The 20,480-nt window shown below is 37.3% G+C and overlaps 1 protein-coding gene across 3 annotated transcripts in view; it reads left to right on the plus strand.

Annotated features, from left to right (window-relative positions):
• The window catches only part of ST7 (suppression of tumorigenicity 7), a 133,715-nt gene that overhangs the window by 92,590 nt on the left and 20,645 nt on the right, over positions 1-20,480 (plus strand). For all 3 annotated transcript variants that reach the window (XM_053943449.1, XM_053943452.1, XM_053943450.1), the window contains exons 8-9: positions 2,877-2,974; positions 14,867-14,981. In XM_053943449.1, the coding sequence (XP_053799424.1) occupies positions 2,877-2,974; positions 14,867-14,981 (213 nt within the window). The remainder of the gene's footprint in view (positions 1-2,876; positions 2,975-14,866; positions 14,982-20,480) is intronic.

A 20,480-nucleotide genomic window follows, 5' to 3' on the forward strand; every position in this document is an offset into this window, starting at 1 on the left:
TCCTAGAGCCAGACTATTCTGTTTTAGTGTTTTTTGCTTGATTCTGTTTCTGAGCTGTCAGTGCTCAGATTACGGATGTGCCTTTATTTTGTCATGGCAGAAAATGCTTAAGCATGTACTTAACAGGAAAAAAAAGGTCTCAAAGCCAAAGAGATACGACATTCAGAAAAAGCTGAGCACCCTTTAAGGAAGTTGCCTTTAGCCATTTTGCAAACCCAGGCTCCTGTTGTGAAAAGGCACTATAGAATGGTGGAAACAGGAGTGAAGTGATGCTTTGCCTGCTTTTTTCCATCAGCTCTGGGGGTAAATGCTTACACTGTGTTGTTCTGTGTAAAAGTTAATGAGACTCATTAGCCAGTGGGGCATTTGAAGTTAGTTACAGTTAGTTATTAAGAAAGGTCACAGAAACATAAAATTTAAAAGCTGGAATAATAAAGTGCTTTAGTTGAAATCTAGATTTTTATTACTTTTTAAAAATTTTTAAATAAGCAGGTTTATCTGCTGTGCTATTTATTAGATACTCCTTAAGTCTAAGAAAATACATTTACTGACGACAGTAAATGACCAAAAAGATAAAGCGAACAGTCAAGGTTATTTCTAGACTGCAATGTATATCTTAGGCAAAATAACACAAATTGATTGCGTAAATACAAGCACTAGCATACTTTTGGGCATCTTCAGGTTTCTCAGGACCTGATTTCACAGCCTCTGGCTATCCTCCATAATTTGAAGATTACTGATAATAACTGTACATAGGAAAACCTTCTGTGATCCTGGTTTCAAAAGTGTATGCAAGTCTATACCTGAAAACCCGAGGTTTCATAGAGCTTGGGGGTAGTATTTTAAACGTTTGTTGGTTGTAAAATCGTATTTAGGATGATTTGTCCATTTTTGGTGAAAGTAAAAATAGAAAGCAGCTGAGCCCTTGAAGTAATTTTTGGGCTCTAGGAGGCTTATGGTTGTCTGTGAAACCTTAGTTTGTGCACTCAATCTATCCTGAATGCAACAATTCTATGAAAAGTACACAATAAGTGGTTAGTAAGCACTGTCACAATGCTTTTGTCCAAGGTAACCTGGGAAGGTTTGTGCAGGCAGATACATGTATGGTATCTCTGTAAACTGTGTATGCTAGGTGCCTACTGTCATCATCAGATTTGACAGCCTGAACCTTCAGTACTGCAGCAGAGGAAGTAACCATTGAATCACAAGACTAAGTGCATTGTCACAGAGCAGGGAGGCTGAAAAGTGGCTGCCAGCTCTGACCGTGTCTGCAGGAGGGGCTTGATCATCCCACTGTTCTGCACCACTTGGTCTCCCCTTGAAAATGTCAGTGTGCACCCACAGAAATTAGAGAATATCCAGCCTCAGATGTTGCCTTGGACACAGGGGCTTCACATAGAATTCTTTTGATTATATGCTGGACTTCTGCATGGTTTACAAAGGTGGAGAGGAGGGACATGTGTTGCAGTTCCATGGTTCTGAAAGTCCTGCATTCCATTTCTGGTCTTCAGAGTTAATTCTGGGATGAAGAGTGGGCATTTCATCTTTTAAAGGTGAAATACACAGTAATCTCTTGAACAACAACATATTATTTTATGTTTTTGTTTATTCATGTGTTCCACCTCCTTCATAAAATATTTTGTTAAACCATAAAGAGTAAATAATGACTTTGAGTACCCAACTTGCCCTCTTGCAAAAGGTGATAGTTTATATAAAGCAAGGGCAATTTTATTTTTATGGTTGCTCATGTTAGGCATCCCAAGTCATTAGTAACCTCAGAGAATTTTAGTCTGAAAAATTATCTCAGTTTCATAGTAAGTAGATGCCTTTTGACCATTCCTTCTCAAAATCCTGAAAAGAAGCTTAACCTGAAATGTATACCTCATAGTACATTACATAAACATGTGGAAACAGATATAAGTAAAAAATTGTGTATGAAATATATAGGAATCAATAAAGAGATAAGGAATTAGGTAATACAGAATACAGCTAAAGAAATTCTTCTCTCCTTATTTATTTTTTCCCCTAAAGTAAGTCCTTTCAACCTGCTGCTTAAGCTATTTGAAAATTTTAATCGCTGCTTTAAAACGATTTGTAGGTACTTGGAATGTTTTCAGCACACATGTTGTTCTTATTATGAAAGGCTTGAAAATGTTAGGAATAGGCTAAAAACAGAGCACATGCTATACACAAAGGTAATTTGTAGCAGGTGTATTACATTTTCATGATTCAGTAATTTTATAGATTATTATCTGTCCACTCGTTTCCTGTTGGTCCAGAAGCATTTTAAGAGTTCACATTCAAAGCGAATGAGAAGTGAAAGGAGTGAGATTTCTCCAAGAGAATAATTATAACTGCTGTTTAGTTTCTGTCATCTTCACTGTTAGGGAATCTTCTGGCACACAGGACTATCATATCTGAAATATGTTAATTTGCCATCCATAATTAGTGGTGTGAGGAATTTGAAGATGGTAATTTGTTAAAGAATAAAGGCTGTAAATCAAAAGTTCAGAGTATACTTTTCTTCTAATCATTAAGAAAAAGATTGTTAGGAGGATGAGGATTTGCTTTAATACTTCTTGTTAACAAGCATGTACATAAGTGTACCTTCAGATCTGCTTATATTTCACCAGCGCAAGGCCAACCCAAGAGTACTTACTTATACCATTGTATGTATTGATTATTTCTACTGATTTCAGTTCTATTATGCCGCATCTAAATCTTCAGATTTTGGTAACATTTTATTAAAATTCTTGTGGAAGTATTGATGGTAGTGAGTAAGAAAAATTTGGAAAAAAACGGTGTTTCCTTTTGTGTTGGAATACTAAATGAACCTTTGTTTTATCTTAATGCTGTTTCTTTCTCCTCTTATACAGGAAGGGACACCAATGTGTTAGTATATATTAAAAGAAGGCTGGCAATGTGTGCAAGGAAGCTGGGAAGGACCAGGGAAGCAGTGAAAATGATGAGAGATGTGAGTTTGGATTTCTTTTGCATGTGATATTTACATAAATGTAGTATAGAAATTATACATTTTCTTGCAAGTTAGCAGCCATTCCTGCTTCAGTCAGCACAGCTGATATTTCTTTTGTATGTGTAATGTACATAAAGACTAAGTTAAGTGATCATTTATTTATAGGCTTATGAAAGCAGCATCAAATACCAGATGGATGGTTACTCATGCAGACTGAATTTCCCATCCTGGTACATCTGCAATAAAGTGCAGTCTTGAATTATTAGATCATGAAGTTAGTAATATCTTTTTTCTGAGCCATGTGGTGAATGCTGCTAACTTCATAAGCAGATTTTAATTATTCTGTTTTCTCCTTCAAAGCTCAGTTTGGCTCTGTGCATTGTTTGTGTCACACTTTTCAGCTCTGAGGGTGCTATTTATTCATGCAAAAGCTATCACTGAAAAGTCAAACCCCAAGTAATGAATCTGTAATTAACTGAGCCCCCTCTGAGATGGGGGCTGACTGTATTCTGTCTTTGTAGGCAGGGGAGCTACCAATGGTAGTTATAAGTCAGTAAGCTACAGACTTGAAACACTGAACAGTAGCTATTTTGGAGGTGGCAGAAGGGGCAGCTGTTCACATTAGGCAATGTACATGTTTCGAATATATAAAATGCTCAAGTTTAGATGTAGCAGTGAATGCCCAGCATTTCTTTCAGTGATATTCCCAGGATGCAGATTAGGAACACAGTTCTTTGAGGAGGTGACTTTGATATCACCTGAGATAGCAAGTCTGTGACAGGAGGAGGAATGGAGCCCTACAACTCTGGGCAAATGATGGTAAAACTACCTCCCAGTTTCCTTAGTTTCTTACACTTCATATTCCAGCTCCCACCAAAAAAATGGAAGAGAGAAATCCAGCAAGGTACATAGTTCTGCAAATTGGGATGCAGGTGTTAAATTTTAAATGCACAAAATTAAATCCCAGACTGGAATGAAGCACCTGTAAAGTGTGCTTTAGGCAGCTCAGATGAATGGTCTAGGAACCTGCCTAGTGAAAAAGGAAATTCTTGTTACATGTCAGTGGGAATTTTAATGTAAAAAAGAAAGTGACTTTCTGTGGAGCTGAGGCACTTGCATCAGGGGCAGTAGGGCAAGTATGCTTGCCAGCTTGGAATCCAGGACTCAACATTTTCTCCTGGAACTGGAGCACTCATGAGCATTTTTTGAAAACACTGAGCAGAGATCACCATAATAATGCAGGTTCTCATCTTAAATATCTACAGATGGCAAGTGGTGACTAACTTTGTTTCCTGACTCTTGCTAGGGCTCTTCAGGCTCACAACTCTCAATCTCCAGAATCACTAGAATCCCAGACAGAGGTGTTGAAAAAGAGCTTGTCACAAAAACTGCCATTGTACAGCTAGGAGTGTGAGAAAGAGGGATGAGGAAGAAGGACCTAGTTTAGCAGACTTCTGGCCAGCTGGGAGAATGTTGATTTCACAAACATGGTTTTCAGTCCAGCCAGCTCCACTGATTCTTCATGAATTTTGTTACACAAGCACTGTGGGACAAATACTGAAATGTTTTTTGGGATAGAGATTGGAATTCTAAGTTCTGGCATTAACACACAAGAAAGATAAAATTTTGAATTTCCCATTCAAATATCACACATCATAATTATGGCAAATTCTGGAGCTTACTATGGGCTGCTAAATGTGTTTTGTGATTTGTAGATAGGGCTTTGGGGAATGGATACTCTGTGAAGCATTCTTCTGCTGATGTCAATATGTATGGATAGTTGTGCATGCAGAACACTTGGTTTGGGGACTTGGGTGGTCTGTCTAGTCCTAGATTTCTTATGCAAAGTGAGAAACAGAACTCTGATTAGTGAATGACTTATTTTTTCACTAGAGATAAAATTGTCTGAAATGTATAAACAAAATAAAAATCATTGAAATTAAGTACAATGTGGATCTCGAGAGGCGGCAATAACAGGGAGACAAAGTCATCAGTTATTAGACACTTGAAGAACAAAAAACATTCTTCAACAGGAATGTTTTGTTAAAATTAAAGGACTGGATGCAAGACAAAGGAGGTATAGAGATGGAATTTCATTTTAGAGAGTTTCAACTCAGATCAGTGCATTCTGTGTTTTTCCACATAGAGACACTGAGCCAAATTCTCAGAACTTAATTAGATGCCTTTACAGCTCTTCATTTTAAGTAAGCAGAGCTGAGAATTAGCAATTCTCTAGATGAAATATTAAAGCAGCAGTAACTCTAGGTCACAGCTCCAGTACACTGGGAGCAAGATTAGGGTCAAGTCAGCTTTGCAGATGCTTCTCCTAGACTGGCTTGGAGCTACTTATTTCTGATGAATGCATATCCTCCATTTCCTCATAGAAGGCATAAATAGTATACTTACAGAGAGTTTTGAAGAACATGAATCTGTCATTGAAGGTTTCTTTGTGATTGATGAGGAAGGAGATGAATTTATTCATCCTAAAAGAATACGAAGAATATGTTGGCTGGGGACTGTTGAATCTAACATCAGGGAACAGAGGGTGGAGGCCCTGTTTGTGTTTGAAAGATTGAAAACAGGTTTCTCAAGACATGGAACATGATGGAAATGAAGTGTTAAGAGGTTCATGACACCATCTGGGAAATATGATTGGGATGTAGTGAGTCTTTGCCACTTCGAAAAAATAAAATACTTGAGAGTGTTTAATTTATTGCATATATGAGGCCATCTTGAGGACATTACTGATGGATTAGATTGTCTTGCTTGAATTTTTTGTAAGAAAAGACTGAGATTCTACTTAAAGCACCTTAATGGAAAGAAAATGAGCTGTTGGTGACTTAAATAATAGTTTTATTTTATGGTTTATTTACACTGCTGATAGGAAAATCATATTTCCTAATATTATATTGAAGATATTTAAAACCAGAGGCTTTTTTAAAATACTGTTTTTAAAAACTGTTTAAAAACTGTTTAAAATCAAGGGTGCTTTAATTTTTAAAAACTGGGTAGGAATTTCTGTTGCTTCTATGATTGATTTTGAGACAGTATTTTTTTGCTGGCTTTGCTGCTTGGATGTAATTCATTCAGTTGAATTGAGTTAATGAGAATTACAAACCTGTAGTTTCCATGGAAGCATGTAATGGAATTATACATAGGTGTTGCTTTTGCTTGTATTTCTGATTATAATTATTTACTATATTTTGCTATAGAAACCAGCAGCTGTCACTATTCATATATATTGAGTTAACTTGTGATCTCATTTTGATTAGTGTATTGTTGGAATAACTCCAGTGCAGTCAACAGAATTATTCCAGTTTTATTATTGTTTATACAGAGCATGATATGGTCTGTGAGGGAGCTAGATTGCTTTTACTGTCCCCAAGGAGAAAGTCTACAGTGCTTGTTGTTTTATTTGTTGTGCTGATTATGTTAGGAGGATTTTAAGTAGTTTGTTCTAAGTGATGTTGGAGGATTTAGTATGTGCAGAGGTGAAAGGCCATAATGGTGGCTGTGAGTAATCTTTAGTATCCTTTCGTGTTGAGTCTTCCTTGTGGACAATGTTGCAGGCCAGTAGTGGTGATGAGCAAGGGTAGCCTTTTGTGCCAGCTTCTTTCCATCTGCTCTTTTCAGATTCCCTCACCATTACAATGGAAGAAAACAGGAATGTGCTAGGTTTGCATCTTGTGTTTTTCACTGATTGAAAACAGAGAGTATGTGGAGGGTATGCAAAGGCACTTCCCTCTCTGCTTTATGGGTGACTGAATCAGTGACTGCACCACTGAATTCAGGAGTAGGCCAACACAGTCATTTTTCTTAACTGCGTCACTGGAGTATCCAGATAAAAATGTACCATGCAAGAAAATGAATTGTCTAATTAATTGGAGCTTCTGGGATTGTTCTGGGGAGCATTTGGTGAAACAAGCTTTAATTGAAGGGAGATGTATGTTTATGAAAAAGAAAGGTGGCAGGCAAAAGGTATGCTAGTGGACAAAGCAAATGGAAGTTCTCAATTGCTTCCTCCTTCAGAGAGAAGATGAAAGAAACTCATTCTAGAGTGTATTTATCTCCTGCACCATGGGCATCCACTCCTTCAAAGATTGCTTTGTGTTCTTATTAAGTTCATAGTTCTGAGACACAGTGGAATTGCAACTTGCTCTGTGCTCAGCAACTTTGTTCAGAATTGAGTGAGGCTTAGGGAGAGAAGAGGGTCTCCAGGTCTTCCTTAAGTCTGGACAAGGATAGAAGGAAAAACACTTTTTCAGGGTCAGAAAAGTGTATTTTATTTCTAGTTTCAATCATATCTGCTGAGAAACTACTGTTTAGATCACAATAAAGGACCTAGAAGTCTGCTTCTACGTATTTAGCTCTGAGAACCTTGCTGAGGATATTTCAGCTGAATGTGTTTTTGTGTGCATCTTGGTGCTCACCTTCAGTCACTAAATGTGTGTTTTATGCCACAGAGGACACCTAAGCAGCTTGTATTGTCAAGAATGCTGCATGCTTATCCATTGGCTGCATGAAAAATTCTGTAAACAGCTGGGCTGCCCTAAGCATCTGAGATAGTTTAAGAGGTTATGTCACTTGAAGGGTTTGAAAGGGTACTTAACCACACTAAATCAATTTTAATGATATGGGTAGGTTGGGTTTTTATCTTCTTCTGATCAGTTGTATTACTGATTTTTGCTGGTGTGATAGTTCTGCAAATCTAGGATACTTTCTTGGCAACTTATTTTGCTGAGCTTTGAATAAGGATTTCCATTCAATATTCTATCGAATTCTGTGTTCTTGTGTGCATTGCTGATTACTTCTTAAGTAATATGTAGCCAGAATAGTGTTCTGCACATCAAATTATTAAGTTGTGTGAAACAGCGTACATATTTCTAATAAAGATGTTATGATCCCTAGCAACTTAACAACACAATTTCTTGCAGCTACTTGCATTGACAGCTGCTGTCTGTCTCTCCCAAATGCTTCTGTGCTTGAGGCAAGGATTAGTGAGTCAGACTCTTTGGCTTGTGTTACACAGGTCAGGTTAGGCAGGCTGCTCTGCCATGAGTGGGATTCTAGTTTTATTAACATCTGTAGCAGTTGTTTCAAGTACCATTTGTTAAAATATGATGGGAAGGTACTTAGTTCAATGAGACCAAGTGTTATCCCATAGATTTTACTATTCTTTACTACTACTATACTTTTACATATATTTTTGCCAATGTCCACCACACAGTGATATCTTCACTTAATTGTTTTTCTGATCAACAAGCACTGCAATAATGGCACGTGACAAATGCCAATTTTAACATTTTCATATGTCTCTGTATTCAAATACAGTTTGGTTGGTCACACATTCACATGGTGTGCTAAGTGTGCAGAGCAAGTTGAAATAGCCCTCATTTCAGTGGGCTCTTAAAATGGAGACTTCTGTGATTCCCCTAATGATGTTTATCCCTTCCTTTATCTTCACATGACTCAGACCCCTCACTTGTAGTCATAATTCTGTGATTCTGCCCAGAACCCTCAAAAGCTAGAAATTTGGTGACTGCTATGTAAACTGACAATAATGTTTCTCATATAAATTACAGATTTCCAGCATTGTTGTTCTATTAAGATAGAATACAGTCACATAGTCTTGGTGGGAGCCCTGGACTCCTTTTTGTCCACCATCTTGCATCACTCCATATTCAGAGACTTGGATAGTACTTCAGTTATAGTCTTCCATCTCTCTTGAATCTCCTAGCTTATTTTTGAGCTCCTAGATAATTTTCTCACTTTAATTTCACTTAAAAATCCACTTCTAAAAATACATAAGTTTCTGGGAAAAGTACTATGGCATGTTCTTTCAAGGATTAATTGTGCTTCTGTCTACTGCTTTTTCCACCTCTTAGTAGCCACTTTTACTTTCAGAGAGAATTAGATGTATTTAATATGAATTTTCATGAGCAGGTTGTTTCTAGTAGAAGGTATCCCCCTCAGCAGGGGGGTTGGAACTAGATGATCTGTAAGGTCCTTTCTAAGCCAAAACATTCTGTGAATCTGTGATGCAAATAAAGGATTTTTTTTTTTCAGCTGGACTGTGAGTAATGACTGTATTTTCATGCTTTATAAAGTTACTAATGTTTGATGTAACAAACATTTTTATAATTTAGAACTGTTACATGTTTTATAGAACATGATTGTTTATTAGTAAGTATAAAATCTGGAACAACTTGTGCTCTTCTGGGTTCATGCCACATCTGTCTTTAAAATTCCCTTTATTCCTGAAATACATTAATTTTTTACAGCATAATCCAAATAACAGCATTTTCATAATTGTATTCCTTAAAGAACTTGTCATACTCTAAACACTTTAATCCTCCAATTAAGAGAGACAAAAAGGCTGCATGCTCTAACATATTTCCTTAGAGTCTGCATATTTAGTAAGATTATTTTTCACTTCATTTACTCATTGTTAATCCTACATTGAAGAGAAGTTGTATTATCTTTGAATATTATGCAGCACTAGGTCTAAATTCAAGTTTAAAATGGAATGTTGGCAAATTATAAACCCATGCCATCCCAGAGTTAGTGTGAACTGGATCTGGGTCTCTTTTCTGACACTCTGAAGTTATCAAATTTCCTGAATTCCACATATGAGTAAAATACAAGGATCCTACTGCTAGTCATTTCCAAGCTTCAAAACAACAGGGTCTGATGGATTTGGTTTCTTAGCTGCTATCCTCTCTGAGCTGTAAAAGAGTAGCTGTAGAGCTGCTTCCAAACTAAACAGTGATCATTTACCGAAAGCAATGCAGCACTTAAAGGAATTAGTGAATTGACAGAATCCTACTTCTGCTATAATTTAAAGCAGAAATTTAATTCAGGTAGGTCCAGTGTATTTTAGATACTTTTCCAACTCCAAGAGGTATGATGTGTTTTTATCACATGAATCCCAGTCATAAAGAGACAGTGGTGGAATGAGTTGTGCTTTTAGGACCATGAGTTAGACTCGTTTTTAAGCATGTGATGTTGTTGAGAGAGGCTTTCTGTGTGCTCACTGTAGTCTGCTGACAGTGTTTCTGCCCTTCTGTCCTTGCCAGGTGAGCTGCCCAGGAGAACAGCTCAACAATTAGTGTATCTAATTAGACATCAAAAGGTCAACATGGAGTGACATGTTGCCGATGCCTCAAGCCCAGGGTGAGCTTCAGTCAGAGCTTAGACATCTGAAAGGTCATCTGCAGACAATGAAGCTCAGAGAAATGGAAACTTCTGTTTTTCTACTCAGAGATGGCCTGGAGTTTTACCTTTCCTGCCTTGTTCAGTTAACAGATTATAGGTCATATACCAAAAAGCAGTTTATGCAAAGCACTTGTGAAAATTCCAGTGCTAGCCATACTTGGATATAGCCAAGTATGGATGTATCCAGTTTGGTCCTTCAGTTTTGGTGGACGGCTGCACCTGAAAGATGTCAGCCTCAGTCATTTTTTTTAGGAGACAGAGTTTTCCATTTTAGATACCCACTGCAGAAACATATGCACTAGTAATTAAGGTTGTGACACTTTCACAGTTTGCACTGAATATCCCATGTTTTCTTGTTGTTTCTTTATTTTGAGATAAATTCACATTTCCTTTTTATAAATGCATTCAGCTTAATACTTTAATCTGACTAATGTTACTGTTTGTTTGTGGAGAAGATAGGAGTACAGTGCATGCCATGCCCATAAAATTTGTGACCATGCATACAATCGTAATGAAATGGAGAACAAATGTGTCAACAGCAGGTTGTGCATAATATTACTCGTTTGTCCACCTTTGTATTCCCTTGAGTCCTGACGTCTAGTTGTAGACATAAGCTGGAGGTTACAGTGGGTTTCTACACAAATAATGTTTCTTGGTTAATTGATTCATGATGTTAATGTTGTCACAGGGAGAATAATGGATGCAGACATTAAAGCTACATTCCTTGAAAATGTTTTAAAAATTAGATCTAAATGAAAATGCCAGTAAACAAAATACTCTCAGTTAAGGAATCCTCTTCAATAAATGTTCTTTGGGAGATAAAAATTGTTCCTCATCCAAGAAATCAGATGTGGATTTCTTTGTACCATAAAGCATTTTTTCCAATCATCATTTTTTCATATCTATTACAAAATCATTGAACCTACACCCTGTAATGTGAATTGCAGTGAGTCTGGGAATAGGGTGCCTCTGGGCCTAGTGTTCAGTTATGTTCAGATTGTGTCAGACTTCCAGAATTTTTCTGCAAACTTATATTCCCAAAATATTATTTATCTAAAAAATTAAAACTGAATTACCTGCAAAAGCTACCTTTTCTGTATATTTGCAGTGTACCTAATGACTCTTTCAAAGAAAAGCAGCTCCACTTTTTACACCTGTACCTATTTTCCCCTAAACACACAGAGCAGTTGGAACAGAATATGTACTAACCCAGCTCCAGGTCTGACTTTGATTGCCAGAAAATATTTTGACCAATAGAAGTTCCAAGTAAAATCCTTATGAACATAGATTTGGCATGACATGTTCAACAGCCATTTGAATATCCTCATGTTGTAAGAAGGGAATACTTTTTTAGCCATGTGGTGTCTGTTTTCACATGGTATGAAAATTAGTTTAGCTCAGTGGAACACTTCTCTTTAATGCCAGCCAAGAAACCAACTAACTTGAATTTTACAATGGCATTATTAGTCCTAAATAGTGTATATGTGAAATACTCTAGTGGCTCTTTGGCTCAGGAAATCTTGAATGCTGAATTTGATGGCTGTCTCTTGAGGTCTGAAGGTGTGGAGAAAGATGATAGCAGAGTCTTCATCTTGTCTTCAAGTGCAGTGCCTGCCACTCAAATAAATTTCTCAGGTTACAGTGAAGAAGTAAAAATAATTTAAATGTATAAGCCAAATGATTTGGCAAATACTGGTCTGTAACTTTGCAGAAAATAAATTTTTAGGTGCAAAGGGATGTCCATGCCTCTGAAACTGGAGGCCAATGAGAGCTCAATGATGTATGGATCTGGGGAACTCAAGGGTGTGTTTTTTATCTTGTGTTTGGGAATAATGTGCCCATCTTTACATCTCTGTGTGGAGTATGAACCAGCTCCCCCTCCATCTGCTAGGGAGGGGAGCAAGCTCAGTCTGCTCCCACTGCTCCTCAGCATGACCCAGTATGTGGCCTTCCCTAACAAGTCACCAGACCTGTGTGGCAGTTTTTTCTTTCCCAGTGTTTGTTTTCACTATGAGACCTGAAAGATGACCTGTCATAATATTCTTCCATCCAAGTGGCTTTATTTTCTGGCAAGTTTCTCAGTAAATAAATTTTTACTGTGATTGGAAATTATGTGCAGTGAGAAATAGAAAGTCTACATCCAGATATGACAGAAAAATGAGTTCATGTCTTCTTTTTCTTTTTTTTAATAGCAAACATGCTGTCATTTATGCACAGTCAGTGTTCAAATAGCTGAGTGGTCACTTAGAGGTGTTTTATTTTTGAGGCTACAGTATTAACTGAGTTAAATATTACTTACTGGGTTGGACTTCTTAACGCTTGATCTTTCCCAGATGAAACCTTTATTAACACTTTTCAGTTTGGAGGCCTGGCAGTCCAGACAGTGACCTTTACTCCTCTGCTGTCTGAGAAAGGCTTTATCACTCTGACAGAACCTAATTAAAATAGCAAAAAAATTAATCAGTGAGTGATGTCAGTGAGAGGCGGAGAACCACAGTAAGAGCTTTTACTGGCCAGAGTACATCTATAACTAGCAGCTCTTCCCTTCTCTTCACTGATGGAGGGAATGTTATTTTGCCAGCCATTATTCATTCTCAATGAGCAGGGATAATCTTTCTTAATCCCTTAGAGAGGTTTCTTTGCAAGATGTTCATTTTGAACTTTAAATCACATTTATGTAGAGCCAGATTCTGTCATGCTCTTTCCTGCCAAATAGTAGCTTCCTCTCTTAAAAATCCAGTAGTGAGTAAGGACAAGAAAGAAGAGAAGTAGACTTAATGATGGATCTTTAGCTAATGAATCCAACTATGTGAATTTTTACCTGCACTTACTTCTTTTCATGAACAACGACTTAAACTTTTTATTTTATTCTCAAACCCTTCCACTTAACCTACATAAGCATCAAGATCTCAAGATCTGTGGTCTTTTTTTTTTTTAATGGAGGAGAAAAGCTTGCAAACTATGCAGCTTTGTTTGTGCTCTTTTTCACGGGTTCAGCTCCTACCAATGAAACCAGGAGTTTATGGCCATCCCCATGCCATTAACATGAAAAGTTCAGTGACCTCTTTCAGCTGCTTTCTCAGTGATCCTGACTCTCACCAGAAATGTATACAATCCATTAAACATAACACTGCCATTCTTACCTTTCATCATCTAATAATCCTCAAACTGCAGCAAAGTCAATGCTATTCCAGACAGACAAATTTAAGAGTCTTAAGGGCAGAATAGTTCTTCCATTAGCTTATACCAGACCATTTCACAAGAAAGAAATTTTTCTGTGCTTTGCTTCTCTGTTCACCTGTTAAGGTCTCCTTCTTAACAGAGTGAAGAAGCTCCAGTGCATTATCTTTTTCTCTTTTAAGTTCTTGGTGAATGTCCATCCCTCATTTCAATCCTTTTTACTTTTATCTTATCTGTTTGTAAGATGAAGATTTGCTGGTTCTCATGAGTTTTGGTGTTTACATCTTGAAAGGTAGGTTTATTAAGTGTCAGAGTTTTCAGATCTGGCTTACTATTTTCAAATAGAGCAAGGCTGACCTTGAATCATATTCTTTACTTGGCTTGTTACAGTATTTCTGTTCTCATGAACCCTATTAGAGAGATTGTAAATTTTAGTGTTTCCCTGCAAATTCCTGAGAAGCAGTGGTAATATCAGTTACCCCAGTTCTTCACTGTCAGGGACCTTTTTTTGCTGATTCTACATCACGAAAGCAGTTAAACAACCATAAAGGGGACACAAGGAACCAAGGATCTTTCAACACTTCAGTTCTTTAGAGAATCACTCTGACAATAAAAAAATATTGTTTAATCAATTCTGCAGTAAAAAACAGGTGTGGTTCTTATAGGTGTGACTTAAAAAAAGAGATGCAAATGAGTATCAACTTCAGCCATTTGAATCTATGCAGATACTGAAACTGAGGATATCTAGAAACAAATTCCTGGTATCTCCCAATGGCTGAGTTCATAAAGTAAAGGCACTTACATGTGAAAAGAATGGATTATTTTAACTCCATATTTCACTCAGTTTGTCATGCAAGATCTATTCCTTAGTTACGGTGTTTGATTTGCATAAGCTTTACCTTTCCTATTGTTGCTGTCTTTTCTTTTCCCTCCTTCTCCTTCTCTTTTTTTTTTTTTTTTTTTTTTTAATTGTCAGCCACAGTTGCAATTGTGTTCTTAAGTACTAACAATTACAAATCTTGGTATCATATACTTGATAATATGGCTGCATATATGTAAGCTTCTCTATGTAAGTAGATATGTAACATCCCTACTTTGATTATTGTGGTTTTTCAATGTATTTTATGGTTTTACCAGAGAGGTGCTGGATTACATACTACTGATACACTGGTGGTACACTGGTGAAGATTCTTCCCCAGAACAATAACTGGTTTTCACTTTGAAGAAGCCTATTCATTGAAGGAGAGTTATGTGTTCAGATAGCTGGGTTGTTGGATTTGACTAATTACATCCTATACAAGCATGTCTTGACAAGAACCTGACCTTGTATCCATTATAAGCTCAGAAATTTCTGAGATAATAGTGAGCTTTGGGAAAGAATTAAGAGCAAGGGGAACTGAGGAGTTTTAACTTGGTGTTGTCTATTTCAATGCATTTTGAATAAGAAACCCTTCTCCATTTTAATAATCTAACCTTTTCATATGTTATTGTTTGTAGTTGATGAAGGAGTTTCCCCTGCTCAGTATGTTCAACATCCACGAAAACCTGCTAGAGGCTTTGTTGGAGCTGCAAGCATATGCAGATGTCCAGGCAGTCTTAGCAAAGTATGATGGTAAGTTCAAATATGTATTTGTATTTTCTCTAGGTGATACACACAGAAAAAATATATTTAGGTCAAACTACTAACATTTAGGAAACACTGTAGTTAAATTGATAGTCATGAGCTTCATACATACCCTTACACGATCCTTTATCCAAAGATTAAATAATGTGTGTTTTTTCTGCCAACCCATGCTGAAATTATTGTACAGGGTGGTGGCACTCACTAGCAGTTCCCCTGTGCTTTCTTTGTTTTCTGTTGATGTTTAAAGAATGACTGTTTAGGTTCTGCAGAATTGTTATTGCATGCTATTCAAACCTTTTCTGAAGAAAAGATTATCAGTTCCCCCATGGACTTAGCTGTGATTGTTGACTTAGTAGCGTGGAAGAGAACATTGATTTAACTTCATAGCAGTCTAGTGAGTAGCAGACTTCATTTCTTATTGAGAAACCTTGGAAAGCTCAGAAGACTAGGTGAACATTTTGTATTATCTTGTTTTGTTTTTCAGTAAACATTGGTTTGTGCAGCACTGCAACTCTTTTCATATTCAAATCACAGCTGCTGGAGCTCTGGGTCTTGAAACTTGAAGGCTATTTAAAAAAAAAAGAATATAAATAAGCACTTGATTACAAGCGACATTAGTGATAATCACTCCTACCAGTCCAGTCTGGAATGTTTTCAACTCTTTTTGGAGTCAAATCATTCTAAGCAGAGATCAAAATGTCACCCAGGCCCTTGAATACTGACATTCAGTAGCAGTAATGACTCTGAAAGAGATCTTGGTCGTACTTAGTCTGATTGAAGAAACTGGCAGTTAAAGTGGTAACATCAGAGTCTTTCTAATATCTTCTTGTATTTCAGTAATTCCTGTGACACTGGGATAGATTCCTATGTTCTTTATTTTGCCATGCTAAAATGCAAATAAGTAGAAATGCTGGTTTTCATTCCCCAGGCAACACAGTATGTTGGCACCCTCTAGTCTTCAATGTAGTTATGAGGTAATAGTCCTGAGAAATAGCAGAATTGTGACAGAACAGGGTATTAAGCCTGTATTCTCAAATCTCAAGACTAAACTCCAGTGTGAGCTCTTCTTTGGCATACTAAAAAGCACTGATCCCTGATTTTAAACAATACCATGGTAGCACTTTGTGTCATGGAAGCTGATAAAAATGGAAAGCGTGTTTCATTTTCTCAAAAGCATATGATAGAGTCAGAACAAATGAGACTTTTAAAAATTCTTACTTTGGCTGTTTGAGCACAGGCGGTTTCAGCTCACACTTTGGTATGGTGTATGTATGTATGTACTAGGTTTGCAAAAGGACTCAGCAAAAACAGGCTTAACCAGTATAACCCTTACAGTTCATGAGTCTCAGAAGGCCTGTCTCAGGGAATCTCAGCTCATTTTAGAACTCATCAGCTTCACGTGTTGTAAGATTTATTGGAATATAAAACACTGAATTCATTTATACTTTCCTATCTGCAGTTTCTTTTGGTCCCACTCTGCTTTTTTTTTTTTTTTTTTTTTTTTTTTTTGACTAAGACCAAACCTGATTTATTGTATTTTGATAACATATGAACAAATTATTTCCTTGAGCAGTCTGCTCCCACCCTGGGCTGAAATGTTGGACCACATCATGTGAAACCTCAGCCTCTGCAAGCAGATGCACTGCTTTACCAAAAGCCATGTGTTAAATTGTGTTTATATTATGTACCTGGCAACAGAGCTGATGTCCATACTCATTATTCATGGAAAAAGGGTCTCATTAGTGGAACAGCATGCACTGTTGCTGAGCTACATCATTATGGTTTCAGAGTTCAATGTCTGTCAATAGAGTGAGGATGACCTAAATACTGTTGAATTCTGAAAATATTTTTGGCTCTGATTTAACACATATCCATGTTATTTACAACAGAAATAGTTATGGCTGGGGGAGTTGGTCTGCCTGTAGTGATGCTTGGAGCAACTGATTTATTAATTTCCCTGGGTAGCCAGTTGCTTTAACAGATATTAAGTGATAACCTGGGCACTGTGTTCTGGCAATCTAAAGTCAGGTTTAGAAAGAATGGATGCCTCTGTGTTTAATCTTAGTGATGCAATGGTTCCTCTCTAAACCTGTCCTTGCTTTCAATTTTTAAAAGTACACTGTTTTCCAGAGAGACTAAAAGCCTTCTGGTTTGCGGGATGAACACCTTAAACAGAGCCTTCTCTCACATTCCTCCTAATGAGAAGGAGAAAGACCATATTTCCGTGCCAGAGTCCCAAATGCAGAGTTCACTTGAGACAGTATTTTAGAGCAAAGAACACATAGAAAGGAAATGGGGCTTAAATACAAAAGATCTCATTCTGCTCTATGCTTTGACACTTTTCTGTTTGGTAACAGCTTGCTCAGGCAGAATCCGGCTTGAAATGAGTGTTATATCAAAATGCAGGCCTTAGAAGAAACACTTTTGTCTTGGTTTGAAAAGACAGGTGTCTGCTAAGGAAGGCAGGCACATCCCTTAAAATGGAAAATGTAAACCCCTTCCTTCCAAATTATTATAATTTTGAAATTAAGGGGGTCTCAGGCAAAGATATAGGAATAGGAATAACAGTTCTTTAATAAGAAAATTAAAAATACAAATGCAAAAATATAAAAAAAACCCACAGACAGAGTCAAAATACAACCTAACACCCTGTTGGTCAGCGTGTTGGTAGCAGTTTGATTAGATGGTGGCTTCAATCCACCTGGAGTGACAGGTGTGGTTCTGTTGGAGCAGTGATCCTGTAGAAAGGGTGTAGGTTTCCTGTGAGGGTCCAACAGTGGTGTAGATGGGGCTGGTCTTCCTCTGGGAATCCAGTGGGAAAAGGCTGCTCCTCTGGGAATCCAGTGGGAGAATGGTACCTCAGGTGTTCAAAATCTCAGATTATATCCAGGTAGGAATGCTTGGCTCCTCCCCCTGGGCAGAGCATCTCCCAATGGATGGTGTAATTTTATCAGTCATGCAGTGACACTCAATGGTCCATTAACAGAAGATATTTCCCAGAGGGAGGATTGGTTGTGGAAGAGATAAAGAAAATTGCCCCACCTGGTTTTAACAGGTGGCCCATTAACAGCAGATAACTGCCCCACCTGGTTCTAACAGATGGCAATAGAGTACACACCCCCAGCTACCTCTTGCAACTGAAGACAACTTCAGAAACAGAGACTTCTTTTTCTTGGAATACTTCTAATTTAGTGAAATCCTAACAGTTAACACAGAGAAGTGACTTCTGCTAAAATGTAGCCAGTTCAGGGCTACTGTCTTTTCTCTGCCCCCTTCTTTCCCATTTTTTATTGTCCTTACAGATTTTGCATGTAAATTCTATTCATATTGAAGGCAGTCCTTTTGTAGAGAGTTGCAGTTTGATGGAGCAATTGCATGTAGCCTTCAGTTACATTAGCTATGGTCTCCAGGGGTTTTGTAGATAGTTTCATTACTTGCCGCGTTTGTATTTGACATTTTGAAGATATTCTACCTGATGGAGCTAACTGGGTAGGCATTCTAAGTGCAGTGAAGAGAATTCTTCAGAGTTAAAGATGTAGCAAGTGGCAACATGGAAGTGGCCATTCCCTCATATACAGTATTTTATAACCCTTTTGTTTCTTTGAAAGAGATATAATAAGAGAAAGTTCCTTTTAGTTATGGTTATGCCAAAACCTAATCTACTTTCTCCAAGAGACACGAATCAAGACCTCCAGTTTGTGTAACAGTAATATCGAAAGAATATTTTGTCTTTGTTCCTATCACATCTTTTCCAGCTGCTTCTTGCAATAACTGATTTCTTCACTCCATATCAAAATCACTTGTCACTTCAGCTAGGTTTCAGCAACAGTTTGTGTCTGTTCATACCATCTGGTTTCTTTTTTTTGCCATATGATTCTGTGGCATTTTTTGTTTTGCCTATTTGTGCAAAAGCACAAGAAGTCTAAAGTAATTATACTAGTCTTGCTCTCTTTAACTTTCTTAAGCAGAAATTATTTCTTCCCCTCTACAGGCATTTAGGATTGAACTCGGTTAAGTTAAAGTGGCTGACACTTGCTTGGTCACCGATATGCTTGTCAGCAAGAGTGGTAGATGAAATGTTTAAAATCAGCAGTTGTAACTCTTTCCATATCTGAATAGTGTAAGTTTTAGTTGTGGTTATGGCAAAATAAGACTTCTTGTGGTTTTCCCATTTTATCATAGGGGCTATGTATGTTTGATTGGGGTGTTTCCCACTACTGAGAAAGAATGCCAAAAGTACAGAGAATCAGAACTGGTTTTCATAAGCACCATATTCATAGTTGTGTTCCCTCCAGCATGTTTTCTACTACATTTTATGGGAAAATGTGATTAGTGTTCCAATGGAATATTAGATATTTTTGATAGTGTTTTTCCCCTGATGTTCATCTCAAAGTTTTCTTTAATGATTTCCATCAGGTTACTCTTGTTTTTAAACATTTGTATCAGCTTAATTCACTTTCTTTCTTAATGTTTGTGTCTCTATAGATGACTGCATCTCTCTTCTGTCATCACTGATTCAGCCTGCACATATTTCTTTGCTAGAATGCTTTCAATCTATAAGCAATTCTTCCTACCACCTGTGCAAACTAAAGAATAATTTGTGATTAGTGACTTACATTATTGAATTTATTAATGACTAAAGCAATTGCAACATGCCTGTCTCTTCATGTTTAGAGCCGTCTGCTGACTTATTAGGCAGTGTTGCATCATTCCATATCCAGATTCATAATTTTTTTGTTTTAGTTGCTATTGATAAGAACAGTAGATCCCATGACCATTTCAGATGATATATGGCACACTCTGCATATCCATAGCATCTTTCCATCAGTTCAGACTCACAAACAACTGCTTAAGAAGCAAATGAATAGTAAGAATTCACTTTCCTAGCCCTCCCCATATTGGGGCTTGTTGAAAGAAAATGCTTATAAAGTAGGTCTAGATTTTTGTATTCTGTGTTACAATACAAGCAATAAGAAAGGAGAGTCTTTTCTAGACTGACATATCCATTTCTATTAGGCAAAAATGTCCTGATGAATTTGACAACAGAATAGCAGTCACATCTTTCAGCACATTGTGGGAGCTCCACAAGTAATCACAGGAGGGTGGGAAACAGAGTATGTGAAGATATTTTGCCAGATGGCTCAGAGAGCTGGACAGAGTCATTTATTAAAACTTCGCTTTGGTTCTGACAGAGTACATATCTCCTAGGGCTAGTTTGGACACAATTCCCTTGCTAAATTCAAGTTGTTACCAGACATAATTGTTTATGCCTCTCTCTAAAATATGAGGGTGCAGTTTTGGAGATGAAGCCAAAATTATTTTAAAGTATTTTAGTCATAGACCTGCATATAGCAGGACCAAATACTTATGGTCTAATATGTAGCTAACAAAAAGAAAAATGTTTTTGAAAGCAAGCAGGCATGGACCTGTTAGGGCTGTCTCAGTTGGACAAGATGATGTCCAGAGCTCACTTCCAATTCCAACCAC

Source organism: Vidua chalybeata, chromosome 5 (genome assembly GCF_026979565.1).
Source record: "Vidua chalybeata isolate OUT-0048 chromosome 5, bVidCha1 merged haplotype, whole genome shotgun sequence".
Lineage (NCBI taxonomy): Eukaryota > Metazoa > Chordata > Aves > Passeriformes > Viduidae > Vidua > Vidua chalybeata.